The 23,064-nt window shown below is 41.6% G+C and overlaps 1 protein-coding gene across 1 annotated transcript in view; it reads left to right on the forward strand.

The window, feature by feature from the left end:
- The window catches only part of CREG2 (cellular repressor of E1A stimulated genes 2), a 53,507-nt gene extending 30,674 nt beyond the window's left edge, over positions 1 to 22,833 (forward strand). Inside the window, exons 3-4 of the mRNA XM_047779189.1 lie at positions 19,603 to 19,716; positions 22,627 to 22,833. Coding sequence (XP_047635145.1) covers positions 19,603 to 19,716; positions 22,627 to 22,774 — 262 coding nt within the window. The 3' untranslated portion in view covers positions 22,775 to 22,833. The remainder of the gene's footprint in view (positions 1 to 19,602; positions 19,717 to 22,626) is intronic.
- The last annotated feature ends 231 nt before the right edge of the window (positions 22,834 to 23,064 follow it).

A 23,064-nucleotide genomic window follows, 5' to 3' on the forward strand; every position in this document is an offset into this window, starting at 1 on the left:
TGAGCGTCTCTCCAGGTAGACTCCAGAGAAGACGTAGGGGTTGCCATTCCAGAAATGCCCAGCCAGCAGCTCCTTAAGCTTTAAAGAACCAGCTTGCTCTTGTCCCCACCCCTGAGTCCATCACTACTACCAGAGGATGGAATCAGCCACTTGGTTTGGGCAATCCCAGCTCTAAGCATCTGGAGATGGAATAAAGTTTCCTGAAGCCATGTGAGGAAGAAGTGGATGCCTAGACAGCATTCCAAAAGTGTTGCCAAGAGGAGGGGGAATGTCTCTTTTTTTTTTTATTTAAGCATAATTAATTTACAATGTTGTATTAGTTTTAGGTATATAGCAAAGTGATTCAGTTATATGTGTATGTGTATATATATGTATGTGTGTATGTATAGGTATTCTTTAGTTCTTTTCCATTACACTTTAATACAAGATATTGGGGAATGTTTTCTACAGTAGTTGTTCACCCCAGCAGGCTCTGGTAAATTGAGAGCCGTGGACCAGGGACCCAAGGCACACAGTATCTTCCTGCCTGGCTGCTCTCTACATGCCATGACCATTTGAGGAGCAGCAGCTGCCAGAAGCCTCGGGTGTGTTGGACTCACTTGACTCTGGATAGGATTGTAGTACTGGTGTATTAGTTTCACATAACTGCTGTGACAAATCAGCACAAATGTGTTATGTTATAGTTCTGGACTGCAGAGGTCCAAACAGGTCTCACTGGGCTAAAACCAACATGTCCTTTGTGAAGGCTCTAAGGGAAAAGCCATTGTCTTGCCTTTTTCAGCATCTAGAGGCTGCCTGCACTCCTGGGCTCAGATCATTTCCCACATTCAAAGCCAGCTATGGCCAGGCATGTCTTTCTCCCATCACATCATTCCAACACTCTCTTTTTCCTTCCTCTTCCACTTTTGAGGACCCTTGGAATCATGTTGGCCCCAGATGGATAATTCAGGACAGCTGATGAGCAACCTTAACTCCCCTTGGCTATGAAAAGTAATGTAGTCAAAAGTTCCAGAGATTAGACATTTTGGAGGGGCTGTGTCCTGGCTACCATGTGAGAAGGAAGGTATACAATGTTCAGCTGGGTAATCCACTGTGTAAGGGGAAAGTTTTCTATTGACCTAGTTAAATATATAATCTTTCTAGTCTATTTAATCACCACAGGTAGAGAAGCAAAATGCTCCCTACTTAAATGTAATATATTCTATCATGACTTGCTTATGAATCCTAATTTCATTGCTTTCATGATGGAGCAATTTTGTGAAAAAAATTAGATTTTTTTTTTCTTTTGGCTTCCCCATGGCATGCGGAGTTCCCAGGCTGGGGATCAGATCTGAGCTGCAGTTGCATCCTACACCACAGCTACAGCAAAGCCAGATCCTTTAACCCACTGTGCTGGGCCAGTGATTGAACCTGTGTCCTGGTGCTGCAGAGAGCTAATGATCCCATTGTGCCACAGTGGGAACTCCTAAGAAAAATTAGCTTTAATAGCAAATAAATTGGGTACAGCTGATAATAGTCTCATCCAGTATATGTAAATTTAGTTCCTATTTACTATTTTTGCTTCTTTTCTACTATACATCTCAGGTTTTTTACAAAATTCAATGTAGATTTGGTGTTTATAATTATTATGTCGATTGCCTCTCATCATTCTTTTGTCTGAGAAAAATTCACATTCAGCAACTACATTTTTGCAGTGTCAAAAACCACAAAACCATTGTAATACTTTCAAAGGGTGCACAATGTTCTCAAATGAAGCAATTTACCTGGCTCTGTGGGCAGGTCCACCCTTTCTCTTGCTATGACTCAGCAGGGTGTATAATAAAGAAAGACTTCTAGGCAGGTGAAAACAAGTTCCTTAAGTATAAGCAAAACATATGTTTTGCTTCGCAAATGTACCTTTCTCAAGATTTTAATGTTATAATGGAGGGGAATGAGTTCTAATGAGTCATACCTCAAAGCAGCCATGTTTTGACATGTACCATCTGTGAAAAGAGGATCTGCAGAGTCTGCTTGGGTAGCTGTGTCGGGGGCGGGGGAGAGGTCCCAAGCCACCTTCAGCTCAGTGATTTGCTAGAAGGACTCATAGGAGCTCATGTATTCCAGTGAGAGCATACAGATCAAGGTCACTAAAGGCAAATGTTACATGGGGCAAAGTCCAGGAAAAACCAGGCTGAAGCTTCCAGGAGTCCCCTCCCAGGAGAGTCACATAGGGCCATGCTTAATTCTCCCAGAATGGATGTATGGCAACATCATTTGAGGCATCGTCAACCAAAGAAACTCACTTGAACCTTGGTGTCCACGGTTTTTACTGGAATCCAATCACATGTCATTACAATGTCTGCATGACGGATCTTAGCTATGCAGACTTGGGGTCCAAGAGGTCAAGCTGATCCAAGGCCAGGGCCTCAGGCACAAAGAAATGCTCTTATGAAACAGAAAATTTCATATACTCAGAGATATCTTCCAAGAGCCAGTGGAAGGCCAGCCCTCCTGAAGACAGGCCTTTCTTTGAAATGTGCAGTGTTTGAATGACCCAGGTCTGTTGCATTACCCCTTCACTGCCCACCAGAAGATCATAGTAGGTGACCCACATCAATCAGATGGATGCTATGAGGATTAAACAGTCAGGTGCCTTAAAACATGAAAAGATATATAAACGTTAGATACATATGATTTCAAAAATGAAGAAGTGTATCATTGCCTCAAGCAATAATCAAAGTATGGAACTAAACCAATGAATAGGGAGCTAGGTGGGCAGATTTGAGGTGATGCGCACAGCCCATCCGGAAACAGTTAAAGTTCGCTTACAGGGGGGCATGATGCTGGTGAACATCACATCATTAGGGTGGTAAAAATACCACTTCCAGGATCCAGATGGACTGTCTTTCGCATATTTCCCCAGGATCCTTAGATGCTGTGCTCTTGATACAGGAAGAAGGTCTGCCACCAGCATAGCCAATCTCCATTTAAGACTAAGAAAGCACATTTTCCAGATTTTGTAAGTAAACTCCCACTCACATTATAAATTACCCACTACCCTCCCAATGAAATCCCTCCCACCCCTGTAACGTCCAACTTTGCAACAAATTCAGCAAGAGAGGAAGAGGCTTTTGATGCTGCTAAGTTCAGAATCACCATTTGGTCCTTACCGTCTTTGCATGAGCTCCGAAGGTGGAGGTTTGGAGCTCCGGACTGGGTGGCTGAGACAACAGAAATTTATTTTCTCACAGATCTTGAGGCTGGAAGTCCAAGACTAAGGAGTTGTCAGGGCTGTTTACTCTTGAGGCACCCTCTCACAATGTCCTTGCCTGGCCTTTCCCCCTGTGTGCCCCTCCCTGGTGTCCCGTTTTCTTATGATAAGGACACCAGTCCTATTAGGATACTACTTTTATGACCTCATTAACCTTAATTAATTAACTCCAAGTACTTCTTTAAAAACCTTATCTCCAAACGCATTCCCATTAGCAGTTTGTGCTTCAGTGTTTGAATTTAAGGGACAAGGAATTCAGTCCATAACAATCTTCTTGATATTTCATGGTCAAGGCCACCACCAGTTAGGCCACAAAATCCCAGAAAACTTCAACCATTCCACCTTTTCAGACCCCTGTAACCACTTCAGCAGCAAGAGCCTCACTGTGTGAGGGTTTAGTGTGTGCCAGGCCTGTACTAATCACTTTATGATACTTTGGGCATTTAATCCTCACATGAGAATGTATGAGGGCCCCATGAACAGCACCCCTCTTTCAATCCCATGATCTAAAGCAGGAGTTGGCATATTTTTTCTGTAAAGGATAGATGGTACATTTGGGGGTAAAAGATAGTAAGTTTGGGGAGGGTGTTCTAGGCCATCAAGTTTCTCTTTTTTCTATTGAGATATAATTGACATGTAACATTATATTAGTTTCAAGTGTGCAGCATAATGGTTCAATATTTGTGTATGTTTTGAAACAGTCACAATAAGTCTGATTAACATCCGTCACTATATAAAGTTTTTTCTTGTGATGAGAGTAGATGATAAAATCTACTCTCCTAGCAATTTGCAAATGTGCAATGCAGTATCATTAACTATAGTCACCAGTGCATTATACCCCCAGGACTTGTTTATCTTATAACTGGAAGTTTATACCTTTTTGCCCACCCTACCCCCACCTCTGGCAAATCATTCTGTTCTCTGTATCTATGAGCTCTTTTTTTGATATTGTTGTTGCTTTGGGTTTGTTTGTTTGCTTGTTTGTTTGTTTTAGATTTCACATATAAGTAAGCTCATACAGCATTTGTCTTTCTCTGACTTATTTTGTTTAGTATAACACCCTCAAGACACACCCTAGTTGTCTCAAAGGGCAAGATTTTATTCTTTTTTATGACTGCATAATATTTTATTACATATTATATATAATATTTCATATATATGTAATATTTCAATATATGTATTCCACATCTTTATCCATTCATCCATCAATTGACACTGAGTTTGCTTCCATATCTTGGCTATTTTTTTTTAAATGCTGCAATGAACATAGATATGCATATTTTTTTCAAGTCAGTGTTTTTGTTTTCTTTAGATAAATACCCAGAAGTGGAATTCCTGGATCATATGGCAGTTCTATTTTTAATTTTTTTGATGAATCTCCATACTCTTTTCCATGATGGCCGCACCGGTTTTCATTCTGAGCAGCAGTGAACAAAGTTTCCCTTTTCTCCATATCTGTGCCAACACTTGTTACTTTTTGATACGAGCCATTCTAACAGGTGTAAGTTGATATTTCATTGTGGTTTTTTAATTTAAGTTTTATTTTCTACTGGAATGTGGCTCATTTACAATGTTGTGTTGGTTTCAGGTGCAAAAGAAAGTGATTCAGTTATACCAATACATATATCTATTCTTTTCCAGGTTCCTTTCCTGTATAGGTTATTACAGAATATTGAGTAGAATTTCCTGCACAGCAGAGTAGGTCCTCGTTTATTGTGGTTTTGATTTGTATTTCTCTGATGATTAGTGATGTTAAGCATCTTTTCATATACGGGTTGACCATCTGTACATCTGCAAAACATGTCTATTCAGGTCCTCTGCCCTTTTTCTTTTTTTTTCGGTGGGTGGGGGAGCGGCACTGCACATGTGGCCAGGGAACAACCTGCATCCCAGCAGTGACCCAAGCCACTGAAGTGACAACACTGGATCCTTAACCTGCTGGGCTGCAAAGGAATTCCTGCCCATTTTTAATTGGATGGCCATATAGTTTCTGTTACAACTACTCAAACCTGCCATTGTAGCACAAAAGCAGCCATAAACAATCTGGGGACAAATGACTGTGGCTGTGTTCCAATAAAGCTTGATTTCAGCACAGTCAAGTTTGATTCTCATATAGTTTTCATGTGTCATAAAACTTCTGATTTTTTTTTAACCATTTACAATTATAAAAGCATGGGTTCCCATTGTGGCTCAGTGGGTTAAGAATCCAATACAGCATCTGTGAGGATGTGGGGTCAATCCCTGGCCTTGCTCAGTGGATTAAGGATCTGAGGTTTCTGCAAGCTGTGGTGTAGGTCAAAGATGTGGCTCGGATCCAGTGTTGCCATGGCTGTGGTACAGGCCTGCAGCTTCGATCCCTAGCCTGGGAACTTCCATATGATGCAGGTGCAACTCTAAAAAATAAAATAATAAAATTAAAAAAATAAAATAAAATAATAAAATCAATTCTTACCTCCTGAGTCGAATAAAAGCAGATGGCAGGCTACATTTGACCACCAGGCTATAATTGGCTGGATCAAAGCCAATTGAGAAATAAAAAGTAAAGCAGAGGGGTTAGCAAGATACCACCTACCACACTGATAAAGCCAACATGGAGAATGTTTGCAGGAAACTCCAGAATTAGACAGACTTCCACACCAGGTCCCAGACAGCTCTGCACCCAGGCCTCCTGGGGTTGCAGCAGCCTGTTTTCAACATGTGGCAGAGGGGAATAGAAAAGAATGTGTGCTTCCTGCAGGGAGATGAGACCATGCTACATCTGTCCAGAGTCATCTTCCAAATTCAGTGATTAATTTACATCAGAGCAAAGGACCTAGGTGAGAGTACCATGCTCATGGAACCCCCTCATCAGCAGCGAAAGCCTCTTCCCTCTCCCTTTGCTGACACCTCACAATTGTGCTATGACATGGGGCCTCTTTGTGTCTGGTTTTTGCAGGGGAGGAAACAGAGATGTTGAATCACGGCGAGGGTTCAAATCTAGGCAACTGACTGGAGTCCATACCACCTCACCACACAATACATTCTTTGTGTCCTCCCCCACTTACTAGTATCCACACGTCAGAATGCTCAGCTCTGCAGACCCTACGAATGGAGAAAGATGACTTTACTCCCCCTTTCTTGATGATAACTGGCCACAAGCAAAAGGGAAGTACAAGCTGCCTCCTGCTTTCTTGTGCCCTTTGATGTTGGGGAACAGTCCATCCTAAAGCTTTCTCATCTAGCCTTATTTTTTTCTTTTTCTTTCTTTCTTTTCTTTCTTTCTTTTTTTTTGTCTTTTTGTCTTTTCTAGGGCCACACCCATGGCATATGGAGGTTCCCAGGCTAGGGGTCTAATCAGAGCTGTAGCCGCCGGCCTACTCCAGAGCCACAGCAACGCAGGATCCGAGCCACATCTGCAGCCTACACCACAGCTCATGGCAACACCAGATCCTTAACCCACTGAGTGAGACCTGGGATCAAACCCACAACCTCATGGTTCCTAGTCGAATTCGTTAACCACTGAGCCATGATAGGAACTCCCCTCATCTAGCCTTAGATGATGAAATGCAGTGCCAGAAAAAAATCTCTCACGGCAATAAACCAAAAAATAGAGAAATATTCAGTCTAGTTCAAAAAAGAGCTTCTCTGCCTCTCAATGTACTGTAATTTTACAAACGCCTGTAGGTTAGAACAGAATCTTTATATATAACTCAACTCATTACTTCTTTATGCTATTCAAGTGCTTCTGCATACATTTGAACTCTGGGAAGAGGGCAGGCAAGGAATTGATATCTTCCCTTCACAGAAGAAGAGACTGAGCTCAGTCCTTCCTGCCTCAGGTCACGTGATGGACAGCCACACTGAGACCAAATACTGTGCTCTGACCATCACTCAGTTACGCAGCACGGCTCTTGCAAATACAAAGTCAAAACATTCAACACCAGAGCTCCAACTTTCCAGCCCCTTCTGCATATGCAGCAGATAGGAGTGTAGGAAAATATTTGAGTTAAGCTACAGCTGAGAAATTCAAAATTCAATATCACCCTGTACTTCTCAATATAAAATGTTCACAATGTAATTTTTTTGTTTTTAAAAAATTTATCAAAGTATAGTCGATTTACCATGTTGTGATCATTTCTGCTGTACACCAGGGTGGTTCAGTTATTCAGGTACATACATCCATTCTCTTTCAGATTCTTTTTCCACATAGATCATCACAGAATATTGGGTAGAGTTCTCTGTGCTATACAGCAGGTCCCCATTGGCACAATTTAATTTTTAAGTGGGAAAAAATGAAATTAAAAACTCCATGTTGGAGTTCCCATGTGGCTCAGTAGTAATGAGGTATCCATGAGGATGTGGGTTTGATCCCTGGCCCTGCTCAGTGGGTTAAGGATCCAGCATTACCATGAGCTGCAGTGTAGGTGGCAGACGTGGCTCAGATCTGGTGTTGCTGTGGCTGTAGTGTTGGCCAGCAGCTATGGCTCTAATTAGACCCTAAAAAGAAAAACAGAAAGGCAAACAATAAAACCCAGCTACATGTATGTGCTGTAATTCCAAGTTTATTACAAATACACTTGTTTTTTATTTTCTAATATATATGTAATATATTTGATAGTCTCCAAATAGTCTATAGGGAAATTGATTATGTTTATAATCTAAAGAAAGAAAAAAGCTCATTGTTTAAAGTTTTCAAATACAACCATAGACTCATCAACCTCACCCTTGTTAATTTCCTTTATAATGATTCTGACTATTCTTGAACTTTCATTATTTCCTATGATGTTTAGATTTGGGTTGCTTAGTTGTATTTTTAAAATATCAGAATTTTAATTGAAATTATACCATCTATATAGATTAATTCAGAGAGAATTGATATCTCCTTTAGATTGAGTTTTTCAACTCATGAATATTGGGTAACTCTCCTTTCATTTAGGCCATTTAATGTATTTCAATAGAGTTTTGAAATTTTTCCCACCAAGGTATTACACATTTTTTTGTTAAATTTATTTCTGGACACTTTATAGTTTTGTTACCATCTTAAATTATGTCTTTTTTGAAAATGCACATTTCAAAAACATCTTTTTGCTGATGAGTGGGAATGCACTTTTTTAATAATTATTATTCATCAATTTACCAATCTTGCTAAGCTTTCTTCCTTTTTAAAAAAAATTTAATTGAAGTATAGTTAATTTATGATTGTTCATTTTAGGCATACAGCAAAGTGATCAGTTATACACACATATGTATTCCTTTTCAGGTTATTTTCCCCTATAGGTTATTGCAAAGTATTTAGTATACTTCCCTGTGCTATCTAAAAAGTCCTTTTTGGTTATCTATTTTATATGTAGTAGTGTGTAAATATTAATCCCAAACTCCTAATTTATCCCTCTTCCTTTCCCCTTTGGTAACCATAAATTTGTTTTCTCTGTCTGTTAGTCTATTTCTATTTTGTATATAAATTGTATCTTTATTTTTTTTTAGATTCCATTTATATAAGTGATACATTTGTCTTTCTCTGTCTAGTTTACTTCATTGAGTATGATAATCTCTAGGTCTATCCATGTTGCTGCCAATGACATTATTTCATTCTTTTTTATGTAAGTAATATTCTATGTTGTGGTATATATACGTACCCCTTCATTATCCATTCCTCTGTTGATGATATTTAGGTTGCTTCCCTGTCTTGGCTATTGTAAAGAGTGTTGCAGTGAACACTGGGGTGCATGTATCTTTTCGAATTACAATTTTCTCTGAATATATGCCCAGGAGTGAGATTGCTGGATCATATGGTATTTCTATTTTTAGTTTCTAAGGACCCTCCATACTGGCCTCCATAGTGGTTGCACCAATTTTCATTGCTACCAACAGCGTAGGATGATTCCCTTTTCTTCACACCCTCTCCAGCATTTATTGTTTGTAGACTTTTTGATGATGGCCATTCTGACTGGTGTGAGGGAATTCCTCACTGTAGTTTTGACTTGCATCTCTCTAATAATTAGTGATGTTGAGCACCTTTTCATGTATTTATTGGCCATCTGTCTGTCTTCTTAGGAGAAATGTCTATATAGATAGATCTTTTGCCCATTTTTTGATTGTTTTTTGTTTGTTTGTTTTTTTGATATACAGCTCCATGAGATGTTTGTATATTTTGGAGATTAAGCCCTTGTTGGTTGCTTCATTTATAATGATTTTCTCCCATTCTGTAGGATGTCTTTTTGTTTTTTGTTTTTTGTTTTTTTATGGTTTCCTTTGCTGTGAAAAAGCTTTTAAGTTTGATTAGGTCTCACTTGTTTGTTTTTGCTTCTATTTCTTTTGCCTTGGGAGAGTGACCTAAGAAAACATTGCTACAGTTTGTTTCCAAGAGTGTTTTGCTCATGTTATCTTCTAGGAGTTTTATTGTGTCTTGTCTTATACATAAATCTTTAAAGTATTTTGAGTTTATTTTTGTATATGTTGTGAGGGAGTGTTGTAATTTTATTGATTTAAACGTAGCTGACCAGCTTTCCTAGCACCACTTACTGAAGAGACTCTTTCACCATTGTATATTCTTCCATACTTTGTCGAAGATTAATTAACCATAGGTGTGTATGTTTATTTCTGGGCTCTGTATTTTTTTACTTTTTTTTTTTTGCTTTTTTTTTTTTAGGGCCACACCTGCAGCATATGGAAGTTCTCAGGCTAGGGGTCAAAACAGAGCTGCAGCTATTGGAATATGCCACAGCCACAGCAATATGGGATCCAAGCCATGTCTGCAACCTACAATATAGCTCATGGCAATGCCATGAGGCCAGGGATATAACCCATATCCTCATGGATACTAGTTGGGTTTGTTACTATTAAGTCACAACAGGGACTCCCTTCTGGGTTCTCTATTTTGTTCCATTGATCTATATGTCTGTTTTTGTGGCAGTACCATGATATTTTGATTACTATAACTTTGTAGTATTGTCTGAAGTCTGGAAGGGTTATGCCTCCAGCTTTGTTCTTTTTCTTCAGGATTGCTTTGGCAATTCTGGGTCTTTTGTGCTTCCACATAAATTATAGTATTAATTGTTCTAGTTCTGTGAAAAATGCCGCGGGTATTTTAACAGGGATCACATTAAATCTATAGATTATTTTGGGTAGTATGGCCATTTCAACAATATTAATTCTTCCCAATCCAAGAGCATGAGATATCTTTACATTTCCTTGAATCATCTTCAATATCTTTTATCAGTGTTTCATAGTTTTCAGTGCATAAGTCTTTCCCCTCCTTGATTTAGTTTATTTCTAGGCATTTCTTGGACATGATTTTTAAATAGGATTTTTTTTTTACTTTATCTTTCTGATATTTCATTGTTAGTATAAAGAAATGCAATCAATCTCTGTATATTAATGTTGTGTCCTGTTACCTTGCTGAATTTATTTATTCTAATAGTTTTTGTGTAGCATCTTCAGGGTTCTCTATATAGAGTATCATGCCATCTGCAAATAGTGACAGGTTTACTTCTTCTCTTCCAACACGGATACTTTTTAGCGTCTTCAGGGTTCTCTATATAGAGTATCATGCCATCTGCAAATAGTGACAGGTTTACTTCTTCTCTTCCAACACGGATACTTTTTATTTAATTTCTTTATTTGGTCTGATTGCTATGGCTAGGACTTCTAATACTATGCTGAGTAGAAATGGCAAGAGTGAGCATCTCTGTCTTGTTCCTAGATTTAACAGGAAGGCTTTCAGCTTTTCCACATTGAGTATTATACTGACCATGTGTTTAACATAAATGGTTTTTATTATGTTGAGATATATTCCCTCTACACCTACCTTGGTGAGAAGTTTTTATCATGAATGGATGTTGAATTTTATCAAATGCTTTTTCTGTAGCTATTAAGATGATCATGTGGTCTTTGTTTTTTCTTTTGATAATGTGGTGTATCCATTGATTTGCATGTGTTGAACCACTCTTGGGACTCTGCAATGAGCCCGGCTTGATCATGGTGTACAATCCTTTTTATGTATCACTGGATTCAGTTTGCTAATATTTGGTTGAGGATTTTTCATCTATATTATTCAAAGATATTGGTAACTTTCTTTTTTTGTAATGTCTTTGTATGGTTTTGGTATCAGGGTGATGTTGGGTTTATAGAATGAATTTGGGATTCTTTCCTCCTCTCCAACTTTTTGGAATAGTTTGAGGAGAAGTATAAGTTCTTCTTTGTTTGCTAAAATTTCCCAGTGAAGACATTCAATCTTGGATTTTTGTTTGTAGGAATGTTTTTTGAATACAGATTGTATTTCTCTTCTAGTGATAAGTCTGTTCAAATTATCTGTTTCTTCTTAACTCGGTTTTGGCATGCTATATGATTCTAGAAGTTTGTCCATGTCTTCTAGACTGTCCAATGTGTTGGTATATAACTATTCATAGTATTCTCTTATGATTTTTTGTGTGTGTTTCTGTGGTATCAGTTGTTATTTATCCTCTTTCATTTCTCTTTTTTTTATTATTTGTATCCTCTCTCTTTTCTTTGTGGTGAGCCTGGCTAGAGGTTTATCAATTTTGTTTATCTTTTAAAGAAACCAGCTCTTGGTTTTATTGATCTTTTCAATTTTTTAAACTCTATTTTATTTATTTCCTCTCTGATCTTTATTTTTTCCTTCCTTCTGTTGACTTTAGTTTTTGTTCTTCTTTTTCTAATTCTTTCAGGTGATGGGTTAGTTTGTTTGGGATTTTTCTTGTTTTTTGAGGAAAACCTGTATCACTATAAACTTCTCTCTTAGAAATGCTTTTGCTTCATCTCATAGATTTTTGTAGGGTTATGTTTTTATTGTTGTTTGTCTCCATGTATTTTCTGATTTTATTTTTGATATCATCATTGATTTATTTGGGCTTTTTAGTATCAGGATTTCTTTAAAACTTCACTTATTCTTCTGCATTATTTACTCTGCTATTCATTGCTTCCAGATTGGTTTTTTTCTTGGCGATTGAGTTACCTAATTTTATACTGGTTCTTCTTTATAATTTCTAGTTTCTTGTTACAGTGATCTGTATTTCTATTAGTAATCTTTCATTAAGAAATTATCCTAATTTCTTTAACCTTTTTATTACCTCATTTTTGAACTTGGGTATTGGTAGACTGGTGAAGTCTCTCATCAATTCTGTCAGATTTGTCTTGTTCTTTTAATTGGGAGTAGTTCCTCTGCTTTTACATTTTACTTAATGTTCTCTGTCTTTGTGAATTTAGGAGAAATAGTTATCTACACTGGTTTTGAGGGGGTGTTTTTATGTGGGAGTGTCTCTGTGTAGACCATGTGAGTCTAATATTTTTGGTGCAAGGATGCCACCCATGTCTTTCTCCCATATCCTGGCTTTTGTCCCCTTCATAGGGAAATGTGATTGGTTTGTGGTGTCCAGAGTCTGCACTAGATGTTAAGTGGGGCCTCTTTTTTTGTTCTGTGGCTGTCACAGTGCTGTCGGGTGCAAGGTCCGCTCCTCAGTTGTTGGAATAGAAGTCCTGAGGTTTGATAAGGCTCTGTTGCCCTTAAGTTCATGCTCTCTCCTAAAGGAGGTGATCAGTGAAACAAGTGAGGTCCGGTGGTTACAGCAAACCTGTGCACTGCCCACACAGGTGTCTAATTCTGCTCAGAAGCAGCCCAAAGTCATGTGTCTTTCTCCATTGTGTCCATCCCACACCTAGTGCTAGCCTGGTGATAGGAGCTAGGGTGCTGCAGCTGCAGGAATCAGGGTGGTTGTGCTGCTGCCTGGGACCTGGGCTGCCTCTGTGGCAGAGCTCTCCCAGAATGTATCTGCCCCAGATTATCTGCAAGCTGCAGTGTGGGGCGGGCTGAACTGGAGTGCTTCTCCAGGGAAAGGAATCACTGCATACTCCTCCCCAGAGGTTGTCCCCTAGAGACACTCAATTCACTGATGCCACCTGTGTTCATTTCAATAAAGTCTGATGCTGCCATTCACTTAAAAGAAGATATTTTGGTCACCTACTTGGGATCAGGGCATCAGGTGGATCCCACTACATTGTGCTTGGGAACCAAGTTAAGGGCTTGGAAAAGTTGCCCTTCTGGGTTCTTCATGGGGCAGTGGGATTCATCAGGGAAGGGGACCTGAGGACTGACTGGTACCTGAGGGTGCCTCCCACCACAAAGATAGAAAGTTGACTTACTGTTTGAGAGGGTTTTTTCCCTCCTATTTTATGTTAATTTGAATTTCTAAAGTAATTTGTTAAATGCTCTTAAGTTTTTTAGATTTTATTTCTAAACCCTTAGGAAACACCCGCAGAACATTTATTTGTGAAAGTGTCCATCATCCACATACAGCAGAAGACAGGAAAGTCTGGGCAGTGGAGGTAGGAGGGTGGAGTATGACATTTCCTTAAAGATGCATTTTACTTTAAAATGAATATGCACTTCCACTGTTTTGTAACATATCCCTGTTACATTTATTGGAAAATAGACACCTTTAAATTACTGACCGTTGAGGAAAGCTGACACTGTTGGAAATTGTACCATGCGGGGCAGGGGCTGTGCTAAACCCAAGTGTGGGGGTATAGAGGTCCCAGAGCTGGAAGCCCCCCTCTTCTGGGGGGTGTAGTTTTAATGGATGAAGCCAGTGAATCTCAGAGCAATGGAGGAGCTGTCACCTGCAAATGCAAAGCCTGTGGAGCCTCATGGAGCTGGGACAGGATCCACCCTGTGAACTTCATGGCTTGATGTTGGGCCGGTCAGTTAAACCACTTGAGGCACAATTGCTGAATCTTAAAAAGGGGGCAATCATAGCACCTACTGTGGCTCCGGCTTGCATCCTAGTACTCCCCCAAAAGGCCCCAGGTCCCAAGGCACAGTGGCAAACTCTGACCACTCCTCCTTCCCAATGGGACAGGGCTTGGTCTGGCCACCCTCCATGTGGGGCCACAGGCAGGACATCCTCTACCTTCACAGGTGCGCAGCTTGTGCTGCCGATTCTTCCAGGAACAGGGGAAATCTGCTCCCATTGGCCTGCTGGGCCTGTTTACATCCAGAAATGATTGACAGCTTTTAAAATTCAGCATCTGGAGTTCCTACTGTGGTGCAGTAGGTTAAGGACCTGGCAGTTGTCTCTGGTGGTTCAGGTTTGATCCCTGACCCAGCACAGTGGGTTAAGGATCCTGCATTGCTGCAGCTGTGGCATAGGTCACAGATGCAGCTCGGATTTGATCCCTGGCCAAAAAGAGAAAAAATGAAAAAAAAAAGTCCTCTTAGCCAGGAAATACCCAACCTTAACTGTTATTAACTTATAATTAAAGCATTCCTCCAAAATCACACAAAACCCAGCAAAGTCAGCATACAAATCCAGTTCTCCTGGCTACAGAGTCTAAGGGTCTGTCTTCATGAGGATTGATAAACTTTAAAATATATGAATAGGAAGTTCCCCTTGTGGCTCAGTGGTAACGAGCTTGACTAGTATTCATGATGATGCAGATTCAATCCCTGGCCCCACTCAGTGGGTTAAGGATCCGGCGTTGCCATGAGCTGTGGTATAGGTCGCAGATGCAGCTCGGATCCTGTGTTGTGGCTGTTGCATAGGCAGGCAGCTGAAGCTCTGATTCATCCCCTAGCTTGGAAATTTCCATATGCCACAAGTGTGGCCTTAAAGACAAACAAACAAACAAAAATTTCTGGGGTCCTGAAATAAAATTTCAGAAAGGTCCCTTTTCACTTATCCATCTACTTGGAAGCTGGTTTATGCTTTTATTTTCCCTCTGAATAGTGGTAGTGGTACATAATTATAACTTTCAAAGAATACATATTGTTATGTGTTATTTTCTTTTTTGTCTTTTTTTCAGATTAATTGGGGGTGTAACTGAAAAATAAAATTGTAAGGTATTTAACGTACGCATCGTGATGATTTGATACATATATAAAAAAATTCCCGCCATCTAGTTAATGACCACGTCTGTCACCTCCCACATTTATCTTTTGTGTGAGAGCATTTAAGTTCTCCTTTCAGAAAATTTCAGCTCTACAATACAGTGTTGTTAACAGCAGTCACCTTTTTCATCTGAGAGCTGAAAGTTGGTACCCTCTGACCAAACTCTCCCTCTTTCCCCGACCTGCAGCACCTGAAAACCACTTTTCTACATTAGATAATTGTAATAATAGTCAAAGAATATAGTATAGAAGTATATAAAATTAAAAGTGACTTAACCGTTTTATCAAACACGCATCCTCATGGATACTAGTTGGATTCTTAACCCACTGAGCCACAACAGAAACTCCAAAATACACATTATTTTTTATTTATTCATTTTTTTCCTTTTTAGGGCCACACTTGTAGCAGATGAAAGTTCCCAGGCTAGGGGTCAAATTGGAGCTGAAGCTGCCGGCCTATACCACAGCCACAGTAATGTGGGATCCAAGCTGCACCTATGACCTACACCATAGCTTGTGGCAATGCCAGATCCTTAATCCACTGAGTGAGGCCAGGAATTAAACCCACATCCTCATGGAGACTATGTCGGGTTCTTAACCCACTGAGCCACAACTCCCTCACCCCTTTTATCTCAAGGACCTCAAATCCCTTTCTTGAAATAAGGAAAGTTCTATCCCTGGAATATATCCTTCCAAGAACTTTTCCAAGCATCTACAAACATATGTATATGTAAACACACACACACAGAGACATATAATATTTAGGGTTTCTTTTTACAATGGGATCATACTGCATATATTGTTCTTTAGCTAAATATTTTTAATTATATCTTTACCATGTACACCTATAGCTTATCTCATTTTTTTTTCTCTTTTTTTTTTCCTTTTTATGGCCTCACCCGTGGCATATGGAAGGTCCCAGGCTGGGGTTGGATCAGGGCTGCAGCTGCAGGCCTGCACCATAGCCACAGCAACACCAGATCTGAGCTGTATCTGCAACCTATGCTGCACCTTACATCCCTGCTATATTCTTAGTCCACTGAGCTAGGCCTGTGATCTAACCTGCATCCTCACAGACACTATGTCTGGTCCTTAACCCACTGAGCACAGTAGGAACTCCTATATCTCATGCCTGTTAAAGGATAGTATTGGTAAAATATTATCTGTGTTCCCCCACTGTTAAGCATTTTGGCTCCTTCCTGTTTTCACCATCATAATTGATGCTGTGGTAAATATTTTTCCACACACTTTTTTCCTTGCATGCCACTTTTTTTTTTTTTTTTTTTTTACCCCTAGGGTGAGCTTTTTCTCCCCACTAAGGTGAGCTTTTTTGAAAACATTCACCAAAAATTAAAATGTTGTTAAGCATGGTATCTAAGTGGCCACAATCAGATAGTAAAAGAAAGAATCTGTAAACCCTGAGAACTCATAGGATCTGGAAGATGAAGGAGATACCCAACCTTAACTATTATTAGATTATAATTAAATCATTATAATTGAAAGAGAGGGTGTGTCTGGGAATTGCCCAGATACAAGTGCCAGGTTTTGTCAGGTGGCTGCCTTCCTGCTTTAGACCAGAGGCCCTGGGCTCTGGGGGCCCCAGCTGCCCCCTTGCAGGCTCCATGGCCCAGGACAGGTCACTTAGTCCACCTGAGTCTCACTTTCCTTATCTCTAAATGAGGTCAATACTCACACCTGCCTCCTGTTGTCAAGAAGACCAAACAAAAAGAGGTGATGTACAAACACCCTTGGCCAAAAAGTTAAAAATCTTAGAGCAGCAAATGACAGAATATACACAGAAGCATCTCAGAAATACCCAAAGCACTATGTGAACATAAGTGAATAGATTGGGGGTTCCCGTCGAGGCATAGCAGAAACGAATCTGCCTCGTACCCATGAGAATAGGGGTTCGATCCCTGGCCTTGCTCAGTGGGTTAAGCCTCCCGAGTTGCCGTGAGCTGTGGTGTAGGTCACAGATGCAAGGTTCAGATCCTGCATTACCATGGCTGTGGTGTAGGCCAGCAGCTGTAGCTCCGATTCAACCCCTAGCCTGGGAATTTCCACATGCCTCCAGGGTGGCCCTAAAAAGACAAAAAAAAAAATGACTGGATTGTCACCATCTTGCCCCATCCTGGAACTTCTGGGAAGTTTGCAGGGCGCTGGCACCAGAAGGAGTTTTCTCTCCAGGCTTAAGATGAAGCCACAGTCTGGACGTGTGAAGATTCAGAGTCTCCCATTTATGCTTCTTCCAGAAATAGGCAGCTTCTCGTGACTAGGGGCAGGGGTGGGGGGCCTCTTCATTGCTTCTGCACACCTTCACTGCCAGTTGACTTACAAGGAAAGCACATGTTAGAAGAACGCTGCCACCTTGGAAACACAAGCCAGCGAGAAGTCGCAATGCTGTCACACCGCTGCTATTTCCAGCATCCGTCACGTTCAGTAAGGAACCTCCCTGTTCTGATGGTGACACCTGAAATCCTTTACTTGGCCACTGCTGGGTCCAGGCAGAGGCACTGTGTTACTCCAGGGGCACCATTCCTAGTATATAGAGTGAGTGGCACCCCCCAGAGTTGTGCAGAGCAACACGACTCAGAGCAATGGCTCCCAACGGGGACCACACGGAGCCTTGTCCTGGCCTGTGTGCTCTTGAATAGGGTGTTTCTGGTCTTGTCTACCACCCTGAGGATGTAGCCTGACATCCAGCCCACACAGACACACCTGTCACACTGCCTGTGTGAAGTATTTTCAGGTTTCAAAATTTTATTGATGTATAGTTGATTTACAATGTTGTGTTAATTTCTACTGTATAGCAAAGTGATTCAGTTATACATATACATATATACATTCTTTTTTTTTTGTCTTTTTTAGGGCCACACCCTTAGCATATGGAGGTTCCAGGCTAGGGGTCCAATCGGAGCTACAGCTGCCAGCCTACACCACAGCCACAGCAACACCAGATCCAAGCTGCGTCTTCGACCTACATTACACAGCAACCCCAGATCCTTACCCCACTGAGCAAGGCCAGGGATCAAATCCACATCCATATGGATACTAGTCAGATTCATTTCTGCTGAGCCATGAGAGGAATTCTATACATTCTTTATCATATTCTTTTCCATTATGGTTTTTTGTTTGTTTGTTTGTTTTGTCTTTTTAGGGCTGCACCTGTGGCATATGGAAGTTCCCAAGCTAGGCGTCCAATCGGAGCTGTAGCTGCTGGCCTGCACCACAGCCACAGCAACATGGGATCCAAGCTGTGTCTGCGACCTACATACACCACAGCTTACAGCAATGCTGGATCCTTAACCCACTGAGCGAGTCTAGGGATTGAACCTGCGTCCTCATGGATACTAGTCAGGTTCATTAACCACTGATCCATGAAGGGAACTCCTCCATTATGGTTTATCCCAGGATATTGATTATATTTCCCTGCACTGTACAGTAAGACCTTGTTGTTCATTCATTCTGCATATGTAATAGTTTGCATATGCTAATCCCAAACTCCCAATCCATCCCCCCCGCACTAACCTCCCCCCCGCCCCGGCAACCACAAGCCTGTCCTCTGTGTCTGTAAGTCTGTTGCTGGTTCACTGATAAGTTCATCTGTGTCATATTTTAGATTCCACATATAAGTGATTTGTCTTTGGCTTATTTTACTTAGTATGATAATCCCTAGGTCCATCCATGTTGCTGCAAGTTGAATTATTTCATTCTTTGTATTTTTGGCTGTACCCATGGCATGTGGCCATTCCCAGGCCAGGGACTGAATTCAACCTGTAGCTGTGCCCTATGCCACACTATGGCAATGCCAGATTCTCAGTCTGTTGCCAGACTGAGATCAAACCACATCTGAGCCGCTTCATTTGGATTGTTAATCCACTGTGCCACAGTGGGAACTCCTATTTCATTATTTTTCATGGTTGAGTAATATTCCTTTGTATATATGTACATCTTCTTTATTCATTCATCTGTTGATGGACATTTAGGTTGTTTCCACATCTTGGCTATTGTGAATAGTGCTGCTATGAACATAGAGATGCATGTATCTTTTCGAATTAAAATTTTGCCTAGATATATGACCCGGAGTGGAATTGCTGGATCATATGTGCCAACGTATTTTTTCTTCTTTTTGGCCACATCCATGGCATATGGATGTTCCCAGGCCAGGGATCAAATCTGAGCTGTAGCTGTGACCTATGCCACAGCTGTTGCAACACCAGATCTTTAACCTACTACATCAGGCTAGGGACCAAACCAGCATCGCCACAGAGACAAGCCAGACCATTAACCCACTGCACCACAGCAGTAACTCCCTGTGCCAAAGTATTTTAAAGTAATTCCAGTAAGGTAAAAACCTGAACGATGGAACCAGCAATGTGACTTGTATTTTCTATTTTTAATAGAATCCTTAGTATTTCCAACTGATGTTCTATCATCATTTTAATATATGAAAAATGTCCTTCAAATGCAGAAAAAATATCGTCGACCCAGAAGATCCTCGTTGTGCCCGGTTGACACTCACTGGCCAGATGGTCGCAGTGTCTCCAGAAGAAGTAGAATTTGCCAAGCAAGCCATGTTTTCAAGGTTGGTCTATGCTTTAAGATCAGTTTGCCGAGAGACTTGCAATAAAAAGAAGCATGCAATGAAAAGAAGCAGAGGTTGGGGCTGTGTCATTTGATGCCTCTGAGGCGATGACAGTAATGATCTGAGATGCCTGTTGAGGGCACCCTGCCATCTCACACTGCCTGTCCTGGTTGCTCAAGGTGGCAGCAGAGGGAAGGCAAGTGGTCTTGCAGTGGGCTGTCCCTGCCTTCCGAGTGTGCCCCACACTGAGAGGGTGCAGGCAGAGGTCCCTGCGTACTTCCAACCTTTTATAGGGCCCACCTTGAGCCCGAGACAAAGGAGGCTTTGTGGTCCAGTCAACACAACAGATGTTTCTAAATGTCTGCTATAAGCAGAGCTCAGTCCCAGAAGTGACAGCAGTGTCCCCCTGTGTGGGCCTCTCACCCCTTATAGCCATCTGAACCACTTAGGATTCTGCTTTCCACCCTGTCTGCTTCCTGAGTCAGATTCTCTGCAGATTAGACTCAATCTAAATGTGAAAAGCACATCCCAGGAAAGGAGCATGCTAATTAGCGGCTGAAGTTTAAGAACCACTGCTATTGGGGTCACAAGGAGTGGGGGCGGGGTAGGAGATCAGATTGCAAAAGGTGAGAAGGGTGGTCCTGCAGGGGTGCTGGAGTCTGTCTCCTGGGGGGAGGGTCCATGCAGGGGGAAGCCCCAGGGTGGAAGGTCAGAGGTGGGGCCAGCAGAGGCAGGTGTCCCCTTGGGGCGCAGCCATGAAAACTGGCAGATGAACACTTGTCTAAATTAATGGAAGAGTAACACCAAAGCAGGTGGTATATTGGCCCAGCCGCCTAAATCCCAGGGAGGTGGGGAATTGTACCAGTTTGGAATCATCAAATAAATAAAGCTGTACATGGGGAGAGCCTGGTTTCTCCTCTCTATGGAAGTGAGTTCCCCGTGTGCAGGAAGACAGGAGATGCATCTGCAGCTGGATGGAGGTTGGACTCATCCACATGGATGCATGGTTTTCAATACACAGAGAGAGGCAAACATGGATATGTGTGTCTGTGTGTGTGCATGATTCATTTTCCATGTCAGCTGTCACTCTTCAGTTCCAGTCTCTCCTCTTCCCTGTCATGATGGCCAGTGAGAAGAGGCCAGAATCTCAAGAGACATTTGGGTTCACGGCATTCATTTCCTATTTCCCCCATTACTGCAGGTAACAATGCTGCCAAAATTCCCACCACTAAATATCCTGGGTCCCGGTACCACCCTTGCCCAACCACCTCATCTTCATCTGCCTTTAAACCCTCATCCTCAGTCTCTTCAAGGTCTTTCCAGCTTCCACTCACCACCTGGACCCCAGGCCAGCACATCATGGACTAGGATTTGCTCTGCTTACCCTCCCCTTGTAGGGGCCAAAATTTGTTCCAGTTATAAATACAAAACTAGTTTGCTTAAAATGATAACAATCATGTTATCACCTCAGCTGCATGAGTATTTGGAGCGTTGCCGTCTCAGATTGGCAACGTACTTTCAAATGGTTTAGGAAAAAAAAAAAACAGTTTCTTATACTCGACTTTCAACTTCTCTGTAAATTTATGATGATTCTTCCCCACTTTTTTTAAAAGGATCATCAACCGATCATTGCATTTTCATTATTGCAAAATGTTTTGCGCAGTTTGCACTCCCCCGGTCTTTGAAGTTTGTTTATAACATTTGTAGATATAAAATAGTTTAGATATTTTTATGAAGTTTAAAAAAAGTGAGCCACAGACCCCACCGTCAAGGATAATGCATGTGTTTAAGGCTACCCCTGGGGGAGAAGGCGAGTTGAAAATGGAAGAATGTGAGTGACCTTCCTGTCCTCTCTGGCTGGTTCTCAACTCGGCCCAATAGTTGCATGCCTCTGCAGGAATGGAAATCTTCCCATGAACAGATGTGTTTCCCAGGCTTACAGTTCTTTCAGTGTTTCATACACAGATTGGGGGAGAGCTGGGCTGGAAAGCCTTAAACCTTTTCTTTCTGCTTCCTGATAACAGTGACCTGAGTTCCCCTGAGCCTTCCCCCATGCAGGTGCTTTATGGGCCTAGTTGTTTACCCCCCACCCCAGGCACCCTATGCTCTGAACACCATCACTCTCGTCCCACGCAATCAGCAAGGAGATCAGGCTTGAGAGGGCAAAGGGCCCGGGAGGCATCACAGCTCAGCAGCAGCCCCACTGGGGTTCAAACCAACCTTGCCTGCCTCCAGACTTGGACTGTTTGCCATTCTGTGGGAACAACAGTTTCCTGCCCACCTAAAGTTGTTCCAGACCCTGACCCTGGCTCCCTGGCTTCTGCCTCTGGCTGGTTTGAGCAGGTCTTAGCCCAAACAAGGTCTGTAGTCCAGAGGCCATACCCTCTGACAAGATGATGATGCTTTATTGTGACTTATTTTTTTCTTTTTTTTTTAATTTTTATTAAAGTATAGTTGCTATGAATTCTTTTTTTTTTCTTTTTGCCTTTTCTAGGGCCACTCCCGTGGCATATGGAGGTTCCCAGGCTAGGGGTCTAATCGGAGCTGTAGCTGCCAGCCTATGCCAGAGCCACAGCAACGCCAGATCTGAGACGCGTCTGCTACCTACACCACAGCTCACGGCAATGCCAGATCCTTAACCCGCTGAGCAAGGGCAGGGATTGAACCCGCAACCTCATGGTTCCTAGTTAGATTCATTAACCACTGTGCCACAATGGGAACTCCTATGACTTCTCTTTTTAATTAAGGTATAGTTGATTTACAGTGTTGTGCTAATTTCTGCCACCTAGTCACACAATTTTTTTTTCTCACACTATCTTCCATCATGGTCTATCCCAAGAGATCAGATATAGTGCACTGTGCTCTATCACAGGACCTCATTGCTTATCCATGACGTCTTTATTTCTGCAGACACCCAGTTATGAGGAAGTGGCCTCGTCAATATGAATGGTTCTTTATGAAGCTGAAGATAGAACATATCTGGCTTCAGAAATGGTATGGGGGAGTAGCGGACATTTCCCAGGAGGAATATTTCAAAGCCACTCCAAGAAAGGCCTGATGGGGTAAGAAGAAAGTCCTTAATGTTTGCATAAAATGGGAGCCTTTTAAGTGATGCTACCAGGCAGCAAGTGACTACTGTCTCCTTGCCAGAGGGCTCATGGCAGTCCTTACAGCAGAACAGCAGGGGGTCACCAGGGACCCCTGTGCTTGCTGGAGATCGAAGGGGTCATTTGCCAATGCCCAGTTCACACAGGTACTTCACGTAGACTCTGTTTACATGTGTTCAATCCAGACTCACCTATTTGGGATCATTTTTGGGTGTCAAAATGTTGAGACAGTTGCTGTTCC

Source organism: Phacochoerus africanus, chromosome 5 (genome assembly GCF_016906955.1).
Source record: "Phacochoerus africanus isolate WHEZ1 chromosome 5, ROS_Pafr_v1, whole genome shotgun sequence".
Taxonomy (NCBI): Eukaryota; Metazoa; Chordata; class Mammalia; order Artiodactyla; family Suidae; genus Phacochoerus; species Phacochoerus africanus.